The sequence below is a fragment of the Encephalitozoon intestinalis genome, chromosome XI (genome assembly GCF_000146465.1).
Source record: "Encephalitozoon intestinalis ATCC 50506 chromosome XI, complete sequence".
Classification (NCBI taxonomy): Eukaryota; Fungi; Microsporidia; family Unikaryonidae; genus Encephalitozoon; species Encephalitozoon intestinalis.
In genome coordinates, this window is record NC_014425.1 from 177,750 (window position 1) to 196,643 (window position 18,894).

Genomic DNA, 18,894 nt, shown 5'->3' on the forward strand with positions numbered 1-18,894 from the left:
AACTCTTGGAACACAATCAACTTTAATGTATTTTCCTCATCCGTCTATAGTTGTGCTCCCCCTACTCAGAAGGTACATGGCAAATGCAGCAGTAATAAACAAGGTATTAACATAGAAGTATGACATCAGCTTCGACTTGACGCTTAGATTGTAAGCCTTCGAATAGTGAGTGATTGATATGTGTATAATTGATGATACAAATAAATTGAATCCAAGAACAAACTTGTATCCAGATCCTTCGCATACGCTTTGCAGCCCGATATTTGATACTGTTTTGCATAAGGATGAAGACAACGAGGCTAGAATATAAAACAGATATGAGTATGGCATAGAATTTGATGCTCCTAAGAGATATGTGAATGCCACTGTGGTTATCGATGTTAAAAATGCTAAGGAAACACATCTATTTTCTGGTACGAACCTTGATATCTGCAACCCGGCAAAAGAAGAAAGTATCTTTGAGCATCCTTCGATATATCCGTGAATAATGACGGGCTTGACTGGATTTGAGTGGTAAGATATCGAGTTGTCAAAATTGGAGAATATCTTAATTAATGCATAGGAGACAAGTCGCACAGGCTTTGCCACAAAAAACAGCATTTTGTTGACCTTAATGCTGTTTTCCATTCCATTCTTCCTTTTCTCAAGGAATATTCCTGCCGAGTAAAAGGAAAGGCATATGTAAAGAATGCTTGCAGATGACGAGAGTAAGGACACAAGGACTACGTGGGACTTGTAAGTGTCCTTGATCTTTTTCCATGCATCCATAGGGTTCCACATGTAATCTATGAATTTCTCTTCTTTTTTACTTGGGGAAGTGGCAGGAAGTAGCAGTACAGTCAACAGAGCAAGAGATAGTCCAAGAAGAGAAATAGATATGTTTACAAAGTGGTTTCCCCCACACATTATGATATCCTGGCCAATCCATGATGAAATAACACCTACGGATGTTTTGATATTAATTGCCGTTGATAGAATCACTTTTTTGTCTTCTTTTTCTTCAGCAGTAGAGTTGAGAATCGACTTCATCACAACCCCAAAGGACGTTGTTGCCCCATGAAGCACATAGACAGTTTTTGTCAGAAAGGTATTTTTGAACGGCATGAACATAAATATCAGGTACACAAGTATCTCGATAAACGTGTCGACAAAGAGGCTCATTTTGTTTCCTAGAAGCTCGATTATCAGAAACGAGAAGAGAGAAACAACAATGGAGGACATAAAAAAGAGTGGGCTAAAGTTATTATGAAGCTCTCTATTATGGAATCCCTTCTGTTCTACAAGGTATGGAACCATGAAAGAAAGAAATGGAGTAAAGGACTTCAAGCCAAAGTATTGATACAGCTTGATTGTCCATGACATCTATCTTTGAGGGTCTCCAAAGAAATCAACTAATAGAGACTCTTGAGAAATTTTTTGCCTGGGTTGATAAAACTATACACAACAATAAGTCCGCAGGAATTTGCCAATGCCGAGAAGTGCCCTCCATAATGGGAACAGTGAAATAGTCCCGAAATGAAGAGTGGGGTGTGTGAAAACCTCGAGGATTTGGACGCAGAAAACACGGAGAGAAGATCCAAGGAAAAGCAAAGAAAAACATTCCAATGTCTTTCAAGAAGAACAGTTGCACTGAGAATATCCTACGATGGGCGAAGATATAGTGGAATGGCACCTCAGAGTGGAAAAGAGACTGTGGGAGGGCATCTTGAAAATGCCTTGAAGTTTACAGGACTAGGAGAAAAACTGGTGTATGCGGGAAGAACAGATGCAGGAGTAAGTGCAATAAGCATGGTGGTATCTGGAGTGTTTATATCGAGGATTGAAATGCCTAATAGAAGCTATGTTGTAACGGAAAGTGACTACAAAGAGTATAAGTACGACATGATATTAAACAGTCATCTTCCTTCAGATATACGTGTGATTGGATGGGCTCCTGTGCCAGATACATTTAGTGCTAGATTTACATGTATACAAAGGCAATATCGATACTATTTTCACAAAGAGGACCTTGATGCAGACAGAATGAGGGAGATGGCATCTAGAATTAAGAAAATGGAAAACTTCTACTATTTTAGCAAGCATTCAGACAAAAACGCTCGGTACGAAAGGAAGTTAGACGAGTGCAGGATAGTCGACGAGGGAGATGTATATTACCTAGATATAAGGGCCAGGGCATTTCTTCATAACATGGTCCGAAAGATTGTTTGGGCTATACAGAAAGCCGGAAAGGGAGAGACATATGATGCTGAGAGGGTAGGAACGTCGGAGCCGGATCCACTAGTCTTTTGTGGAGCTATATATCCCCATGAGCTTTGTTTCATCAATAACCCTCGCTGCCATGAAGAATTTCGTCGACAAATGGAAAATGACCAGATCAGTTATAAGATATCGCAGGCTAGACTAGAGAGCCTTAGAAACGAACTTTGCAAAGAAACCAAGCGCAAAGAAGAAGAAGCATCACATAAATAAAAAATTTTATTCCCGAACTTTTTCAATAATCTCCTTGACAACGGTTTTTCCCTTTTCTGTGAGCATGTCCTGAGGATGATCGTTTATCCACCCCATGTTCTTTAGATTCTCGAGTACAGAGATCCCTATTTCTGGATAAGCACCAACATACTTGCTGGGACGGCATCCTCTGTTTTTGGAGGAACCATATTTATTTGCAAGATACTCGGGAGTAACTGTGCCCCTTATAGATATCTGCCTCACAATAGAGGCCATTCTCGTGAAATACCAGTCTTCATCAATAGGTGCTTGCTCCCGTCCTTCTCCCGTCTTCATGATATCATGGTCTTTTATAGGAACCACTTTGTTAGTTGATTTAAGATAAGATTTAAGTGCCTCGTTGAACTTTTCTGGCCTGACATCATAGATCTCTTCCATCATCTGGGGTGAAAATTTTGCTGTCGTCAAAACCAAAAGCCTTACAATTAGGGTGCCTACCATGAAACCCTAAATGACGCCTTCATACTTCATATCGACAAAATGTTGCATGGTTCCGCATATACCAGATGCCAAGTCTATTTCTTCCACAAACAAAAATATAAAGATATATGTAGACGATATTTTGTACAAAGATTCAGCCTATGACGGAGGATTCGACCTGCCGATAAGGGAGTTCTGCGCCATTTCCGATATAAAAACATGCCTTGGATTTAGAAACAAGCCTAGTGTTTTGGTCTCGAAGAGAGGACACTACAAACTTAACAAAGAGAGATACGAAGGACTTCTTGAGGTTTGGAGACCGGACTACCATGCCGACTTTGAGACTGGGAAAATCATTATAGAAGGAAATGAATTGATTGAGCCCAAGGATACCAGAGACTTTGTTGAGCTTTTGAATAGCGGCCATTTGCTTTTTGGAACTGAATTCATTAATACTCTCGTGGAGCAGGGAATGATGCTAGCCCTTGAGGGGTGTAGACTCGATGTTCTCTAAATATTCGATTGCAAGTGCTGCGGAGATTTGTCTCCTGGGTATCTCAAGTATCTTTGGAGCATTCGAGAGATAAATGCACTAACATATCTTGTAATTCATAATTTTAATGTTCTTGACAGAATATTTGAAGGGATTGGGAACAATAAGTTAGATGGTAAGGAAATAAAGATGGGAATTAATTCCCAGCCTACGCCGGCTCAATGATAGATAGAACTTTTAGTAGTGCTTTTAATTCCCGCTTGGGGCGTAGACAAAGGTTTAATATACTAGAAAATATTTACCCCAAATGAGCTTAAGTGTTGTCTCTGTAGATCAGTTTGTAAACTTTGCTCTATCGATAGTGTCAATGAAGATCTCTGGAAAACCAATGTTCCAGACACCAAAGGCAATATGGATACTAAGGGTGACTTATCTATGTTCCAATCTCATCCAGCTTATGTTCTCACTTTACATAATGCAGAGAATCAAGAAGACAAATGATACTCGCAAGGTCAAAATCAAAAGAGAAGCCTCTCTGTTCCGAGACAACAATGAAGAGGAGGAGGAGGAAATGACTTATGCTAGTTACGATGAATCGGAGCTCACCAAGATCAGTCGGACATCCATAATTCAATTCTTGATCATCACAGTGCTTCATTTGAAGTGGAAGGTAATCCAGCCGCTTTTTGTCCAATCGTTCGTGCCGATAAGAAATCTCCTACTCAGCCCTCTCTATGCTGCGTATGTCTGGAACAGACCTGTCCTCCGGCCTTTTGAATCCAACATGTTGTTCCAGAAGGCCCCCACGCCATCTGAAAAGAAGAGGGTTAAGGAGGACTGATTAAACAATCCATAAATATCTTGTTCCTTTTGAGTCTATCTTCCCTCTGGAGAGGCTTGAATCCCAAGCTGTGTGTTCTGAAGAAGAAATAAAAGTTTGGCCTCAGTTTTAATCCCCATATGGGAAATGATATAACCCAAGAAAAGAACGAAGATGCAAATGGAATACAAGAAGAAACAAACACAGTAGAAGGCACGCCAACGAGCCTCTATGGAGAAAGTGACATCATTGAAGAGGAAAGAAGCATAGTTCGTGTGAAGGTTCAGCAGAAGAAAGGAACAAAGAAGGTAACAATCATTGAAAACATACCAAAAGAGCTTAGGGAAAGTCTTTTGTCCTCTCTCAAAAAGGAGATGGGTTGTGGAGGAATACTCCTTGACGATAAGTCGTCGATCCAACTCCAGGGAGATAAAACAAATATGGGAATTGCCACCTATTTAAAAAGATATATTAAAGGTTGCAAGGTCGAATTGAATGGCCGGATCAGATGATGCAAGAGGAATTCAACTTCCTCCAGAGAAAAGGAGACGATCGAATTAAACGGAAAAATATTATTCTTTTAATGGGTTAGTTTGTGAAGTCTAAGGGTTCAAAAAGAATCCTATCTGGGGCTCGGAAAACTCGAGATGTTTTGTGCTTGAAAAGCTCGTTGAGAACATCAAAGTCATACCTTTTCCCTATCCTCTTCTTATTTTTGTTTTTAACTTCAAAGTCGTGTAGCTTGTGTTTTGAATTGCACATTTCGTCCTTTGTTAGAATGTCTTTCTGCGACCTGTGCTCATGCAAGTACATGCAATCGCTGTTTTGGCACAATGCATTTCTCAGATAGAATGTACAATACTTTGTCGTTCCATAGGTACATTTTAGAACCTTCCCATCCAAAAGGCTTTCATCAACCTCCTGTATGCAGATCTTTGCCTCTTCGTCCGTGCTGTATGTAATATAAGCACTTGCTGTCGACTCCAGAGATGATGTTCTTTTATTGACTACTATCTTCCTTATCGCCCCAAATTGCCCAAAAAACTCGTGCCTACTCAGTACACCTTCGTCAGCATACTTCTGCGGTATACATATTATGTAAACAAGATTCTTCTGCACCACTCTTACATTCGAGAAGTTTCCCCCCGGCTGCCCAGAGGCTATCAACATCGGTTCTTTAGGCATCTTTGGGGATTGTCTGCAAAATTTAATATTTATTCGCGGTCTTAATAGACCTAAAGAAACCTATTAGAAGCCGAGTTTTCCTCCAACCTTCGGGCTTCTAGTTTACTCTAATAATTGCAAAAAAAGATCCTAAGGGTGTACCAATAATCAGCAGTCCCGTCTAATTCCCAAACACAGAACGGTGTTTTAAACAAGGCAACCTTTTCTAAAATTAAACACAGACCAAAAATTTGTCATATTGCTTTAATTCAAAAACATTCCCGCATCCATGTTGTATACAACCTTTCCTGCCTCGAGAATCCATATCTCAACGTTCTCTTTGGTCAAAGCATCGTCTTCCGGGTGTGCATTCTTCAGAGCCATAATCCCAACCCTTACGAGTTCCTCAACATTCATCTTCTCGTACTCCGAGCAGTAGGCCTCCAATACAGTCCTGGACGATTGTGCTCTGCTACCTATGCTCATTCCAGAAACCTCCTTGGCATACCCCTTTGGGTTGAATTCAACGAGCCTTATTCCTTCATATTCCGCCATGTAAAGCCCCGAGACCCCATAAAGCCTTCTCCCATCAACTATCGTTCTTTCAAAAGTATCTCTTAGCAGATCCTCAAAAACATCTAAAAAATGAATAGGTCTCCCTTTGATGACCTCTTCTTGGACGCTTTTGTCAATCAAGTAATCCACAATCTGTTGCCCATCATTGGTAATGCCAGAAAACGTAAACAGAGACCTTCGGTCAATTGGAAACACCTTTTTCTGGGTATCTGCAAGCTTCGATCTCTTTTCGTTGTGGGCAATCAATACCCCGGCTCCCTTGTTCCGAAGCCCAACAACTGTGTTTCCAAGCTCTGTTGTCTGTTGGATGAAGTCAAGCTGCTTCACATATCCCTCAGGATTGAATATCTTGAACATGTTATATCTTGCCTGAGATCCCATCTCAACTGGGGTCAGTCCTTAAAAACATTAAACATCATTGCATTTATTTGGAAATCTTGCTCTCTAGGATATGATAAATCTCACATGCTCTTGCAATATGGGGATGTCCATGTCTTCAATAAACTTCCCTAGGGACTCGGAATATAGTCGAATCACATCATCCATAGGGCTTCTTATGCTTCTTTCCATTGCCGATTCGTTAAGATCCCGGAGTTCCTTGAAGATCCTCTCCACAAAATTGAACATTCGGAAGGCCTCGTTGAAGTAGAGGGAATCTGCCGGTGCCGCCTTCAGAATCTCTTGAAAATATCCTTTAATTCTTTCCTCTAGATCCTCAACAGTCTCCATCCGAGGCGCCTCCTCAAGTCTTTCAAATATCCCATTTCCCGTCCTGCTTGTAAACAGTTTAAATGTGTCCTCCCGGACAATGAGGTCCATAACCCTATAAAGCATCATTCTAGGGGCTAAAACCAAGCTCAAAATACCAATATACATTACAAGTTTATTTAAAATGACATACATATCCGCAGAAGGGCTTGGCTGGCAATCTCATCCATCTCATCAAAGTCGTCCTCGTCCAAGGACCCTCCATTAGGGACGTATTCCGGAAGATTCTGGACACTGATGCTTCTCTTGGTTTTCCGGCCCATGTCCCCTTTCTGAAGCCCAAAGCCATACTCACCTTTCTCCTGCGTTATCCCATGAGCCTTCTGAAATTCATCAATCGAACAGAACATACTTCTTCTCCTTACCTTCTCGCTTCTCCTTTGTATCGACGAATTCCAATAATTCTTTATTGCATTATCCGTCCTTCCAGGAAGATACTTGGCTATCTCCGACCATCTGTTGCCAAATTTCGAATGAAGTTCAATTATCAGTGCCTCCTCCTCTACAGTAAATGGTTTCTTTGTGATTTGTGGGTTAAGATGGTTATGCCATCTCTCTCTACATTGCTTTCCAACTCTACTTCCAAGCCTCTTTGCAATAAACGACCAGTTCTTAGGGGAAAACTCCTTTACCAACTTTAATAGCTTCTCGTCCTCCTCATGCCTCCATGGACCCTTGACTAACTTGATGTTTGCATCCTTCTGATTCTGTGATAACTGATCCAACGAAGCCATGAAATGGCACAGGGATTAAGGTTTATATTCTTTTGTTTACAAAATTAAATTTGGTGATATATTTGACACAATTTTGACTCCAAGATTTAATCATTCCCCAAATTACAAATAAACTTATATGAGCCTGAACTTTTCAAGGCAGATGGAATAGATTCCACTCCATCCATTTTCTGTTAATCCCTTCAATTCTCCCCAAGGCTTTTCTTCCTATGTCTGTCTCTTCAATTCCAAAAAGGAACCATGTAATGAATTAGTACCGGGAGATTCTTTAATAAAAATTACTATTACATGGTATATGGGCGCCAAAGCCCAGTCTTCCTAAGATTCCCACTTTCCCAAACTAGTAAATTTTAATTGTTGCGGGAAAAGCTACAAGCCTGGCACACTGAAGATTGGAAACTGCATTTATTTTGGATCTTTCTATAATCAGTTTAGAAGGTATCAACCTTCAAGTACTGAAATAAATAGTACAGTCTTCTTACTTTAAATTCTATCTCTATAATACTCATATTCTCCATTTCTAAAGCACTCCACTACATATGAGACAATCCTTTCGACATCCACTTCCTTGGAATCCAAGGCTCCTATAAACTCAATGAGCTGCTCGCCCTGAAGCTCCAGTATTTTTTTTGCAAAGAACCTGAGGATGGCTGCAGCAAAGAACATAAAAACAGAGAAATCGAAGAACAGGAAAAAATCCCACATTCTTAGAGCCAACTTGATATCAAACCTTGTAAATAGCGTCAAATACCAGCCCACGGCATAAACCCCGATATCTATGCTCTGATGTAGTAGATGGCCATACACCTCAGGTATTAAAGCCCGGAAAATCTCATCCTGCACTCTCTGCACCCGAGGAACCTTGCTCAGCTTCTTGTCAAACAAGGCTTCTAGATTGTTGTTCTTGATGATGCTGACAAGCATCTCAAAGGCTTCTTCCTCAGGGAAATACATTAAGAGCAATGCTGCAGCACTGGACATTCCTTGGCAGTATCCAACCTCCGGATTGTAATTTGAGTATGCTGTAAGGATATTGAACAATTCGCATTGCCCTCTTCCATATTCTCTGCTGAAGAGACAGTGTCTTCGGAAAGTCCTCTGAACATCCACATGGATCTGATGCTCATATCCACTCCTTTTTGATATTAGACTTGAGTAACTGAATCCCGAGGCCTTGGGAGTAAACAGTCCCCATAATCTGTACTTCAGGGAGAGAGGAATTCCTTGGTATATCAATCTTCTCGCAGCCTCGCTTCTTCGCAGCTTTTCTCCATTATTTTTGCATCTTGCTATGAGATCGTACCATTCGTTTTTGATGGAGACGGGATTGTCTCTGGCCTGGGAGTTGAAGCTATCTACAACGAATCCATACTCGTTTGTGCAAAAAATCTCTTCGGACATACTATTGGCATTGTAGAGATCTCTTATGCATCTTTCGTTCTTCATGTTGTTTTCGAGCCGCATTTTTATAAATAGAGGATCTGAAACATCAAGAAAAGGCTGATTGCCCTCCAGATAGATGTGTTGTAACTCTTTGAAGTCCCTGCCCCGTGACACATGTGTAGAGTCCGGCCTGAAAATCTTGTCTGCTAACGCCTTGGACTGAAACAATGCAAGAGATCTGTGTAAATTAAGAAAAACTCAATAGAACATATGCATCATAAGAGCACAGTCAAAAAGACATTCAAAGTCTTGTTTTTCTTTATCCAGGCATTAGTGTTTATTTCAGGGGTTGGAGGGTCGATAGTTGGAACAACAGTCTATCTAACTGCACACGAACTCCTTCAGATACCTAAAAAGGCACTTGTGATTTCGTACACATTGGGAATTCTAGAAGTGACATCGGGGATTCTTGGATACACGGCATTGGTGTCGAGAAGAAAGATTCGAATGCTTGTCTACATCCTAATCACACTTATCCTCATGAATGCCCAGGCCATGGCGGTGGTCAAGAACTCAGCTATCTACGAGAAGTCACATTCATGGGCAGATCAAAGATGGAGTTTATTGAGTGAAGAACAACGAAACTTTATTCAGATGAAGTTTAGATGCTGCGGGTTTTTTAACCCAGCCGACAGAAATGGATCCAGCTGTGGAGGAGAGTATGGATGTGCAGAAACGATTGATAAGCTTTCCAAGAGTACGGTAAAGCTTCTGCAAAAAATTCTGATGTTTTTGTTCTTCTTGGAGTCGGTTGGAGTTGGAATTTTGAGTATGCTAAGACTTAGAAAGTGAAACTGGGGGAATTCCGAAATAATAAAAGTAGTTAGCTTTTGGTTTGGTCTGGGCTTAGGAGAGTATAACTAGAAGAAGGATTGAGATGAAAAGGAGTTGTAGTGCTGCTTGGAAGGAACTTATAATTTAAAAATTTGCCCCCTTATAATGCACCAGGAAAATAGAAAGAAACGGATTCCAGGTATTCACTCATACCTAGCAGTTATAGGAGAGCTTCGGCAAGAGCTTGGGAAGGTTAATGAGTCGATAAACGACCTCCGAGATAAGATATCAGCTATTTACAAGCAGGAGAGAGAAAACTCCCCAAAGAATAATTTATACAAGAAGCTAGAAGAGCTGGGTAACGAGATAAAGGCATTGAAGGAGGATAGGTCGAAAGCATTTAACTCTAAAAACGATGTTGTGGGAGTATATGAGAATGTAAAGAGTGAGATCCAGCCGGAAAAGGGAAAGAAAATGATGAGTGCACAGGAAATCGATGCGCGCATGAAGGAGATAAACCTCAAGCTGATTTCTTCGAAATGTGATTCCAAAACAGAAAAGATATTTGAGATGGAAATGGAAAATCTTAGGAAACAGAAGAAGAATATCGGGATGATGGAGCAGAAGAGCAAGCTTGCTGTAGATATGAAAGCCAAGCTTGATTCGTTGAATGCAGAGATTAAGGATCTGAGCCAGAAGATAGCAGAGAGGCAGTCTGTTGTAGATGGAATAAAGGCTGAGCTTAAAGAGATAAGCGACCAAGGAAAGCCTAAGAATCCGGCTGTTGAGGGGTATGAGAAGAACATTCAGATACTCAAAGCCAAGAGAAGCGATCTTTCGGAGAAGATAAAGGCACAACAGGAGAAGATAAGAGAGAAGGAGGTTGAGTACGATAAATTCCTTGAAGAGATGGCTATTGCACAGGCACTTGAGAAGCAAAAGGAGGAGATTAAACAGAGAATAAATGCTCTTGAGGAGCAAAAGAACATTCTCTCTAAAGAGGAGTCGAAGCTTAATCCTTCGAAGTTTGATTCTATAATATTTAGAATGGGGTCTCTTAACCTGTCTGGAGAGAAGATCAGCCTTCCTGTCGATCTAGCTCTCTATCTAAGTCAGCATAAGATTCCAATTCCAACATCCCCTAGTCAAGTGGAACCTACTATTGAGACACTTAAGTCTCAGAAGGAAAACTTTGCAAACCAAGTAGTTGAAAAGAGGAAGGAATTTGAAAGCAAGATCTCTGACCTGGAAAGAAAGATATCCGAAGAGAAGAAAACTTTAATGGAGATGCCTCCTACTGATATAAAGGTGTTGAAGTTCAAGCGGGATTAAACTTTGGTTGCATTTTGCGGTTTGATTTATTATATTTAGAAGAAACAGAACTTTCTTGGACACTTCCAAGTAATCCCTTCTTTCAGGAGATGTTTGCTGGATGTTAATTATCTTTTCCGGAAGGACTTGGCAGTGCACAGCCAATAATCGTCGATTTCATGGCGGGTGCTGTGAGTATTTTCTTTTTTTGCTTATGTGATAGCCGAACGATGCGGACTGTTTCTAGGGAGGGGAGTTCTGATGGCCTTGGCGAATAGTAAACCCCTGCATATCTCTCGTTCATCTTATCGAGTGTTATTCTTGTTAACATTTTCTCTTCTTTGTTTTTACTCCCCTTGGGCTTATTTTGTTTTATATAGACATATGCTTCTGGAAAGTTCTATTGGTACAAACTATCTACTAAGGGTTTCATTGGTTAAAAAGAGGGCAGTGAATCTAAAAAAATCATAGGGCTAGGAGTTTTACAACCGGTATAAAAAAGTAAAAAAAAGGCACCCCACTTACCACGTGGAGATGAAACAGCCTTCATGCGGTTTTCATCGTGAATGTCCAATTCTCACTACACAAAATGGAGCAATGGGCATTCATCTGGGCAACACCCTCCACACAATTTCTTTCCTGGGAGATTAAGCAAGATCTGCTTTCTCCTTATTATCTAAGGTTTGTATCTTTTCCAAGGCTGAGCAACTCTGGAATGGAGAGACATCTATAAGAGGCCAGGCCTGTCTTTCAGTTAACCTCCGTCTTTTAGGAGATAAGACACAAATAAATATGTCTGATGATCCTTTACAAAAAGGAGATGCCCTTTTCAAACATTTATGAAAACACCCTTCAAATTCACCGGAATAGAAATTAGAAATGAAGAGAGAAGAAATAGATGATAGTAACGATTGCCGCATCTACCACGATGACTTCCGCGGCGGCAGACATAGGCCCATATCTGCACCGCCAGTGGATAAGTTCTTCATTGAGGATGAAGTGGAGCTTGGGGATATACAAACAGATTTGAACTACTCTATTTTTTACAGAAGAAATTGTAAGAACGAGCCTCGACTGCAACCACCGAGCTTTTTTATAAGGGGGCAAAGCGGATATTGGGCTAGCCAATATGATGACTTGATAACCAAGGCGTTCTCAAACACCGGGTTTTTTGACATAAAGGTTACTGGAGAGTCCTCTGCGGAGCTGGAAAATAACAGGTCTCTTGCAGAAAGAATTGACGAGGATTACCCGGAATCTGAGAAGAGTAGTGAGTATAAGGGCACATCAAGAGCAACAACACCCATAGGGAATATGAATGTATTAGATACCGAGGCATTTAGTGCGATGCTAAATCTCAAGGGGGGAAAAGGAACAGAAACCACTTCCCAAGGAAGCCGTCCCTCTCCTCCCGATGGGGGTATTGAAGGAATTCCTATGGACAGCAAGTTTCTGAGAGAGCTCCTAGAAGTATACGAGGAGCAAAGTGGAAGAGGAAGTAAAAACATATTTGGAGGTAATACCATGAAAGAGATATGTATCAATGTAAGCAAAGACCAGGAGGGAAGCAGATGCATCCAAAGAAAAATGGACAGCATTTCTAGGGAGGAGATTTCATGGTTCTTCAATAATATTGTAGAAGCGGCATCGGAATTATCTGCTAATCTGTTTGGAAACTACGTCGTTCAAAAGATTATACCTCTTTTAACCGAAGGAGAGAGAACAATATTAATAACAAAGCTGGTTGGGCAAATTCATCTTCTTTCTGTTCATCCTTATGGATGCAGAGTGGTACAAAAGCTGGTGGATGTTTCTTCGGATGTTGATTTTATCCTAGAGGAGGTAAAGGGCAACTTACTAGAACTAATAGAGGATCAAAATGGAAACCATGTTATTCAGAAATGCATAGAGAAGTGTAAAGACAGGAAAATTATCCTACAACAATTTTCCGAGAACTCTCTGTTTCTGGCCACTCACAAGTACGGGTGTAGAGTCATTCAGAGAATGCTCGAGTTCTGCAAGAAGGACGAAATCAAAGGTATTGTGGAAGTCCTCATAGGAAACATAAAGACACTTGTTGATGACCAGTACGGGAATTATGTTATACAACATATTCTGGCAGTTGGAAAAGAAGAAGAAAGGAACCTTGTCATCGAAAGAATAATTGAAAAGAGCTATGAGCTAAGTAAATGCAAGTTCTCAAGTAACGTTGTTGAGCAATGTGTTAAGCTTTCAAACAATGGCCAAAGAGAGCAGTTTCTGGAGAAATTCTTGGAGCCTGTAGGTGGTAAGCCTGGGATGTATTCTATGTGCACCGACATGTACGGGAACTATGTTGTGCAGCGTCTGTACGATTCCTCTGGAGAAGGAGTACGGAAAGAGATTAAGAACACACTAAGGCCTTTTGTCAAGGACCTCAAAAAATCTCCGTTTGCAAGACATATCCTCTTCAAAATCAACACATGATCGGCTTCCATGTAAAATTTTGAGAATAAAGGTAAAGGTTTAATCGGACTCTTTTTTTACCAATTCCCCTGGGATTCAACCAAGAAAGTAAAGTTGGTATGTAGCCCTGGAATGACCAAGGGTTTAAATAACAGGGATGCAATTATAGCCATGATTCTTGCGATGATGGGGACAGGGATAACCTTTATGCCATATGCATTTAAATCCGCAGGATATCTTAATGCAATATTTCTTATGATGTTCTTTGGAATGGGGACGGCCGTGTCATGCTATTGCATTTCTTATGCAGCAAAGCGTTCAGGCCAGAACCATCCCACATATTCTAGCTTAGCATCCGATATTTCTACAACACTTGGGTATGCAGTAAACATTTCCATCTTCTTCAATGGATATCTTGCAGGTGTTAATTTCTACAGATATCTATCGGATCTAATTGTTAAGAACTCATACTATATCCAAAATCTTACCGGAGACTACGAGAAGTCTCGGAAGGCTGTTGTTCTTGCCCTTTCAATTCCATTTCTGTATCTGTCCTTCAAGAAGACACTGTCGGGCCTTGTATTTACGTCTTATCTGAGTATTGCATCTGTATTATATCTGTCGTTTCTTATGATTTATCTATTCCTTGTTGTAGGAACCTCGTCTGTGGGCGGAAAGGCAAGACCATTTAACGGATCCTTGGAGGAAGCCGTTCCCTTTTTCATTTCCTCTATGGTGTGCCAGGCAAATATGGTCAAAATATATACGGAAATGGAGAAGAAAGGCAACAGAAACATTGTGATTGTGTCTCTAGGTGCTGCCGTCGGAGGAATGCTCATCAACTGTTTTATTGGACTTTTTGGATATCTCGTGTTTGGAAACGGTGTGTCTGGGGAAATTATAACAGAGCTCTCTGATATGGACAGCCCAATCAACAAACGTCTCAGGGAAGGCTGGGATAAGAATAACATCATGTCTGGAATGGCAATCTATGGAATAATGATTACATTGTTTGGAGGGTATCCAGTTCAAGTCAATCCAGTCGGAGATATGATATTCAAGCTCCTTCCTTTGGAAAGGCGAACAGAACCCAACAGAAAGGCAATGGTTGTCTTACTGTGGTTTGTAGCCGTACTTCTGAACCTTATGAAAGAGCTTAAGACAAAGATAATTAAGAAATTTCTTGGAGCTACGTTTTCCAATTCTGTGGCATTTGTATATCCGTTTATATACTACTTGTCGATGAGAAAAACCAGATCTCTTGTGCCAACAATGGTATGTTGTTTTATGATAATAATGAGTATCGTAGTAAGCATCTATACTGTCTTTAGGTTTTCTCTAGGTGGCTGAATATAGATCAATAAAGCTTTATTTAGCAACAAGTAGGTCTAGCTTATAAAGGGACCTGCACACGATATTATGTTTCTATATCCAAACTTGGCACATAGAAGCGGTGTACTCTTGGTATAATATGTTCCTAAGCAACTTCCTTTGTGATCGGTTCTATCCCAAAGTCTGACGCTATTGTCTGCACCACAGGATGCAATTACACTTCCATAGAAGCAGAAGGACACAGAAAATACTGTATTTTCATGGCCTGCATACTTTCCTAGGAGCTTCGAGCTTTGAATGTCCCAAAGAAGAACCGTCCTATCTTTACTCCCACTGACCAGAAATTTACCGCAATGGGAAACATCCATACATGTCACCGTGTCTGTGTGACCACAGAAAATTCTTACAACAGATGCCGTACTTATGTCATGCATCCTTATTCTGTGGTCGGAAGACCCTGTAAATAAATAGTTCGAGTTCGGATGGAACTTTACTGCAGTCACATCGCTTAGAGATGAGATTATAAGCCTTTCAGGCTTGGATGTCGCAACAGACCATATAATGGCTTGCCTGTCTCCTGCTCCGCTTGCAAAAAAGTAATCATTGGGAGCTGCATCCACACACCAGACTGGAAATGCATGTGCCTTGTAAACAGCAAGTAAGCACAAAAGATCAAGGCTCCATAAACATACTGTGCAGTCTTGGGAGCCTGAAACGAGAAACTTGTTGGAAGAGAAGAACTTCAGTCCATACACTGGCCCAGAGTGTCCAATAAGCTTGTAGCTGTTTCCAACCTCCTCAAATTTCTCTTCGTTTAGAGTCTTGATATCCGACTTCGCAAGTTCAGAGCTGCTTTTGAGTTTCTTCAAGGGCTCATTGGTTAGCGAATATACTTCTATGTAACTGTCTTTAAATCCACATGCTAATAGTTTTAGGTCGTTGCTGATCTCCGCCGCCGTTAGACCTTCGTAGGTGTTATGTATCGTATAACAGCAGATGCTAGGAAGGTTGTTTTTGTTCACGGCAACTCTCTTGCACAGGTCTTTCAGCTTCTCAATTTCCGCATGAATCTGCGATGCATTGGGCTTGTAAGCTGAATCCTTTGGTTTCATCTCCCTCTGTTTTCGGAGCTGCAGCACATATGTTTCAAGATGGTCGTACCTGTATTGCTCGTCTCCAAGTATGGCATCTTCACACTCCTTTGAAACCAGAAAAGTGGTTAGGTCGATTTCGGCATCAACAACACTTGTCTCAATTCCCTGAGGCCTGTCCTCGCTCTTAGGTCCAATATACACCTTAATATCCAGGTGTTGGTTAAGTATCTTGAGTATGTATGTCAGATTCCTTTCTTCAAGGAAGTTTATAAGAAGGTCAAATGCATATCTTCCCATCGAAAGATGGTACTTAGAACTCTTGAAGGTGTAGGCAAAGTTGTTCTCATGGATGTGTTGCACCGTATAGATGCTTTCAAATTGTTTGATCTCTTCAGACTTGTTGTAATGGTCATCTCTGTACTTCTCAAAGAACTCTTTTGCTTCGTTGGTCTTGTTCTGTTGTATTAAATCGAAGTAGATGTGAATAAACAGAGGATACAAAAGAGGGAGGAGATCATTCTTGAATAAGTCAAGAGAGTCTTCAATCCATGTTTTAAGGCTAACATAAGATGTCTCCATTTGATCTTTGGACAAGGTCTTGCTTGAAGTGCTTTCTCTAATGCTCTCAGACATACCAGGGCTTTGACTTGAAAATTTTAGCTTCCGTTACTATAACAGAAGAAGAGGCTGAAAAAAGCTTCAATGAACAACACTTCTCTAGAGTGAAAAAATAGAATATAAGCATTAGTGAATATCTCTAAATTTCATTTATTTGTTTAGGAAATTATATGCTTGAGCTTGGCGATTATGATGAATTCAAGTCATGGTGTATAAGGTGGTGGAGGTCCATACGTATAACTCGGCTGAGGAGTTGCATCCGGACCGAACAAACTACTATAAGATGGCGGCGGTGGAAAGTCTGCGGGTGGATTTCCTTCGAATTGGAAAGGGGGTCTAGGGAATGAATGGGGACCTCCCGAAGACGATATCAGAGTAGGAGAATCTGCTCCTAACTCATTTTGCGAAGAGTCTTTAAACACTTTGTAAAAATAAATAACTGCTACTACTATAACAATAATTGCAATCAAGACTAGCAAATCAATAGTTACTTCGTAAATTGATGGGATATGTTCCTTATTTTTATTGGCTCTCGAACTGTTCAGTATTGTAAGATGTTTCAATGTTTTTTTCTTCTTTTTCCTATTTCCATCGAGATGTTGAACTTTTGAAGTATTTTCCATGGATTAAGCACAATTGAAATTTTTAGAATGGGTTTTTAAAAGGGAAAAGATTGTTAATTGGTTATGGTTCCAAAAATTTAATTATCAATTCCATCAAAAAAGTCAACAATGATGGAATATGCTTTGTCCGAAACAGTTCTGTCGCTACTGTCCTGCAGCCCTTCTATTGCGTCGACTATATCTGCCTCAACAATCTTCTCATATATGGGATTCTTACCGTATCGGAGCTCCCACTGTCTTCCTCCATTCAAGGCGTATCTAAAGCAATCAAGTATTTGGCATTGCATTTCAGGAACATTTGGAACTACATCTAAATAGCTTTGCAGGGCATCAATGAAGCTATTGTCCATAAGAGTCTTAAGCCATTCAAACTTCGTGTCAGAACTACTAGGGAGATTGTTACAATGATACATTAAGTTCAAAACTGCCCAGCAAGCTTCCTTTCTTATAAACAGCTCGTAGGACGACATCGAGTCAATGAGAAGAGGAACAAGATCCGCATCTACAACGGATTTTGCATGCTCTGCAGTTCCAGCCGTGATGTTCGAAAGTGTCCAACATATCTCCTTCCTTAGTCTTGGCTGCTTTTTGTTCTCCAGTCTGTAGAATATAGGTCTGAAGAATTTCATAAACCCCATTTGTATCAGAGCACTTGTCTGGTCATCGGAGCCTGTTACTATGTTTCCTATCATCCTTATTATTGGAGAAATTGCGCACAGGCATATCTTTGCGTCTTCCGACGAGTAAGATATTCCGATCAGTCGATTGGTAAGAGCTTCCAGGAGAGAATATGTTCTACTCATTGTTCCACTTCCAATCACTATGTCTCCACACTCCATGCTCACATCTACAATGTAACTAAGAGCCCAATAGGCATCACTAACAACCTCTGGATCTCTTATGTTAATTAGCTTGAAAAGGACCTCCAATGACTTTTTCATGTTCTGTTCATTTGGCGGTGGATTTCTCCCTCTGTTGAGATTCGAAAGGAGCCAGGTAAGATTTCTAACTATTTTTATGTGAATCACGCTTTCATGGAGTTTTTGAAGCAGTCCGAGAACAGTATCGATGGCTCCTGTTTCAAGTATTATATCTCTCATCCCCTCTGAATCTCCGGCAATGTTTCCCAAGGCCCATACACTTTGATCCAGAACTGCGTCATTTGTGTCCAGAAGCATCTGGATCAGAAGAGGGACTGCCCCGCAATCTATAACTACTTTTGTTTGCTGAGTGGATCCCGATGAGATATTTGTTATGACCCACGCAGCCTCTACCCTAATTTTATTTATTATATCCATAGCAACACCAAACTCAGGCATATCCTGCTGTATCCTGGAGATTGGGATTCCGCTCATTGTCATTTCGGATGACATTAAAAAGGATATATTCATAAGCTCTATAAACCTGGGAACACATCCAGAGTCTATGACTGGTTGAATCGGGGGAGAATCTTCTACACTCAGCAATGACCTGAACTCATAAACACCCTGATGAGCTTGCTCTAGATCGTTACTAAATAGCTTTTCCTTCATAGGGATGAAATTGGAAATGGTTGATGCAGAAATGGAAAGATTTCTTTTCTTGTTCAAAAGCTCCTCTTTTTTTTGCTGTCGAAGCTCAACCTGCTGCTCCTCCCTCATTTTTCTTCTGTTTTCTGTTGTTTTACTATCAAACATATAGGACCTGGCCATTTCGATGGGTTCAAAATTTACTCGCCTAAACACGTTTCTATGAAAGGAAGAGACAAAAGATGGTTGATAAAGGATCTCCG

At 40.6% G+C, this 18,894-nt stretch overlaps 19 protein-coding genes and 1 non-coding gene across 20 annotated transcripts; 9 read left to right on the forward strand and 11 right to left on the reverse strand.

Annotated features, from left to right (window-relative positions):
* Window positions 1-36: 36 nt before the first annotated feature.
* On the reverse strand, window positions 37-1,362 carry Eint_111490 (uncharacterized protein; the record flags this gene model as incomplete). Its single annotated transcript, XM_003073962.1, has 1 exon — window positions 37-1,362. The coding sequence occupies one exon, from the start codon at window positions 1,360-1,362 to the stop codon at window positions 37-39; it is 1,326 nt and encodes a 441-aa protein (XP_003074008.1).
* A 153-nt stretch (window positions 1,363-1,515) lies between these two features.
* Eint_111500 (tRNA pseudouridine synthase A) lies at window positions 1,516-2,469 on the forward strand (the record flags this gene model as incomplete). Its single annotated transcript, XM_003073963.1, has 1 exon — window positions 1,516-2,469. One exon carries the CDS (start codon window positions 1,516-1,518, stop codon window positions 2,467-2,469), a length of 954 nt encoding a protein of 317 aa, XP_003074009.1.
* A 6-nt stretch (window positions 2,470-2,475) lies between these two features.
* Window positions 2,476-2,889, reverse strand: Eint_111510 (40S ribosomal protein S19; the record flags this gene model as incomplete). Its single annotated transcript, XM_003073964.1, has 1 exon — window positions 2,476-2,889. One exon carries the CDS (start codon window positions 2,887-2,889, stop codon window positions 2,476-2,478), a length of 414 nt encoding a protein of 137 aa, XP_003074010.1.
* Window positions 2,890-2,959: 70 nt separating this feature from the next.
* On the forward strand, window positions 2,960-3,442 carry Eint_111520 (uncharacterized protein; the record flags this gene model as incomplete). The annotated part of the gene is made up of 1 exon (XM_003073965.1): window positions 2,960-3,442. One exon carries the CDS (start codon window positions 2,960-2,962, stop codon window positions 3,440-3,442), a length of 483 nt encoding a protein of 160 aa, XP_003074011.1.
* Window positions 3,443-3,728: 286 nt separating this feature from the next.
* On the forward strand, window positions 3,729-4,262 carry Eint_111530 (inorganic phosphate transporter; the record flags this gene model as incomplete). The annotated part of the gene is made up of 1 exon (XM_003073966.1): window positions 3,729-4,262. The coding sequence occupies one exon, from the start codon at window positions 3,729-3,731 to the stop codon at window positions 4,260-4,262; it is 534 nt and encodes a 177-aa protein (XP_003074012.1).
* A 119-nt stretch (window positions 4,263-4,381) lies between these two features.
* On the forward strand, window positions 4,382-4,753 carry Eint_111540 (uncharacterized protein; the record flags this gene model as incomplete). Its single annotated transcript, XM_003073967.1, has 1 exon — window positions 4,382-4,753. The coding sequence occupies one exon, from the start codon at window positions 4,382-4,384 to the stop codon at window positions 4,751-4,753; it is 372 nt and encodes a 123-aa protein (XP_003074013.1).
* Window positions 4,754-4,829: 76 nt separating this feature from the next.
* Eint_111550 (ring zinc finger transcription repressor) lies at window positions 4,830-5,426 on the reverse strand (the record flags this gene model as incomplete). Its single annotated transcript, XM_003073968.1, has 1 exon — window positions 4,830-5,426. One exon carries the CDS (start codon window positions 5,424-5,426, stop codon window positions 4,830-4,832), a length of 597 nt encoding a protein of 198 aa, XP_003074014.1.
* Window positions 5,427-5,669: 243 nt separating this feature from the next.
* On the reverse strand, window positions 5,670-6,362 carry Eint_111560 (20S proteasome subunit alpha; the record flags this gene model as incomplete). Its single annotated transcript, XM_003073969.1, has 1 exon — window positions 5,670-6,362. One exon carries the CDS (start codon window positions 6,360-6,362, stop codon window positions 5,670-5,672), a length of 693 nt encoding a protein of 230 aa, XP_003074015.1.
* Window positions 6,363-6,425: 63 nt separating this feature from the next.
* Eint_111570 (uncharacterized protein) lies at window positions 6,426-6,818 on the reverse strand (the record flags this gene model as incomplete). Its single annotated transcript, XM_003073970.2, has 1 exon — window positions 6,426-6,818. The coding sequence occupies one exon, from the start codon at window positions 6,816-6,818 to the stop codon at window positions 6,426-6,428; it is 393 nt and encodes a 130-aa protein (XP_003074016.2).
* Window positions 6,819-6,868: 50 nt separating this feature from the next.
* On the reverse strand, window positions 6,869-7,483 carry Eint_111580 (Myb-like transcription factor; the record flags this gene model as incomplete). The annotated part of the gene is made up of 1 exon (XM_003073971.1): window positions 6,869-7,483. The coding sequence occupies one exon, from the start codon at window positions 7,481-7,483 to the stop codon at window positions 6,869-6,871; it is 615 nt and encodes a 204-aa protein (XP_003074017.1).
* A 483-nt stretch (window positions 7,484-7,966) lies between these two features.
* Window positions 7,967-8,929, reverse strand: Eint_111590 (GTPase-activating protein; the record flags this gene model as incomplete). Its single annotated transcript, XM_003073972.1, has 1 exon — window positions 7,967-8,929. The coding sequence occupies one exon, from the start codon at window positions 8,927-8,929 to the stop codon at window positions 7,967-7,969; it is 963 nt and encodes a 320-aa protein (XP_003074018.1).
* A 207-nt stretch (window positions 8,930-9,136) lies between these two features.
* Eint_111600 (uncharacterized protein) lies at window positions 9,137-9,718 on the forward strand (the record flags this gene model as incomplete). Its single annotated transcript, XM_003073973.1, has 1 exon — window positions 9,137-9,718. One exon carries the CDS (start codon window positions 9,137-9,139, stop codon window positions 9,716-9,718), a length of 582 nt encoding a protein of 193 aa, XP_003074019.1.
* A 147-nt stretch (window positions 9,719-9,865) lies between these two features.
* On the forward strand, window positions 9,866-11,032 carry Eint_111610 (uncharacterized protein; the record flags this gene model as incomplete). Its single annotated transcript, XM_003073974.1, has 1 exon — window positions 9,866-11,032. One exon carries the CDS (start codon window positions 9,866-9,868, stop codon window positions 11,030-11,032), a length of 1,167 nt encoding a protein of 388 aa, XP_003074020.1.
* A 103-nt stretch (window positions 11,033-11,135) lies between these two features.
* Window positions 11,136-11,342, reverse strand: Eint_111615 (uncharacterized protein; the record flags this gene model as incomplete). Its single annotated transcript, XM_009163655.1, has 1 exon — window positions 11,136-11,342. The coding sequence occupies one exon, from the start codon at window positions 11,340-11,342 to the stop codon at window positions 11,136-11,138; it is 207 nt and encodes a 68-aa protein (XP_009161919.1).
* A 188-nt stretch (window positions 11,343-11,530) lies between these two features.
* Eint_111617 lies at window positions 11,531-11,684 on the forward strand. Its single transcript, XR_002670156.1, has one exon. It is a non-coding gene; the product is annotated as a miscellaneous RNA (non-coding RNA).
* Window positions 11,685-11,890: 206 nt separating this feature from the next.
* Window positions 11,891-13,477, forward strand: Eint_111620 (Puf RNA-binding protein; the record flags this gene model as incomplete). The annotated part of the gene is made up of 1 exon (XM_003073975.1): window positions 11,891-13,477. One exon carries the CDS (start codon window positions 11,891-11,893, stop codon window positions 13,475-13,477), a length of 1,587 nt encoding a protein of 528 aa, XP_003074021.1.
* A 111-nt stretch (window positions 13,478-13,588) lies between these two features.
* On the forward strand, window positions 13,589-14,806 carry Eint_111630 (putative amino acid permease; the record flags this gene model as incomplete). The annotated part of the gene is made up of 1 exon (XM_003073976.1): window positions 13,589-14,806. The coding sequence occupies one exon, from the start codon at window positions 13,589-13,591 to the stop codon at window positions 14,804-14,806; it is 1,218 nt and encodes a 405-aa protein (XP_003074022.1).
* A 38-nt stretch (window positions 14,807-14,844) lies between these two features.
* On the reverse strand, window positions 14,845-16,515 carry Eint_111640 (transcription initiation factor TFIID subunit TAF5; the record flags this gene model as incomplete). The annotated part of the gene is made up of 1 exon (XM_003073977.1): window positions 14,845-16,515. The coding sequence occupies one exon, from the start codon at window positions 16,513-16,515 to the stop codon at window positions 14,845-14,847; it is 1,671 nt and encodes a 556-aa protein (XP_003074023.1).
* Window positions 16,516-16,703: 188 nt separating this feature from the next.
* On the reverse strand, window positions 16,704-17,123 carry Eint_111650 (uncharacterized protein; the record flags this gene model as incomplete). Its single annotated transcript, XM_003073978.1, has 1 exon — window positions 16,704-17,123. One exon carries the CDS (start codon window positions 17,121-17,123, stop codon window positions 16,704-16,706), a length of 420 nt encoding a protein of 139 aa, XP_003074024.1.
* A 77-nt stretch (window positions 17,124-17,200) lies between these two features.
* On the reverse strand, window positions 17,201-18,814 carry Eint_111660 (karyopherin alpha; the record flags this gene model as incomplete). Its single annotated transcript, XM_003073979.1, has 1 exon — window positions 17,201-18,814. One exon carries the CDS (start codon window positions 18,812-18,814, stop codon window positions 17,201-17,203), a length of 1,614 nt encoding a protein of 537 aa, XP_003074025.1.
* Between the last annotated feature and the right edge of the window lie 80 nt (window positions 18,815-18,894).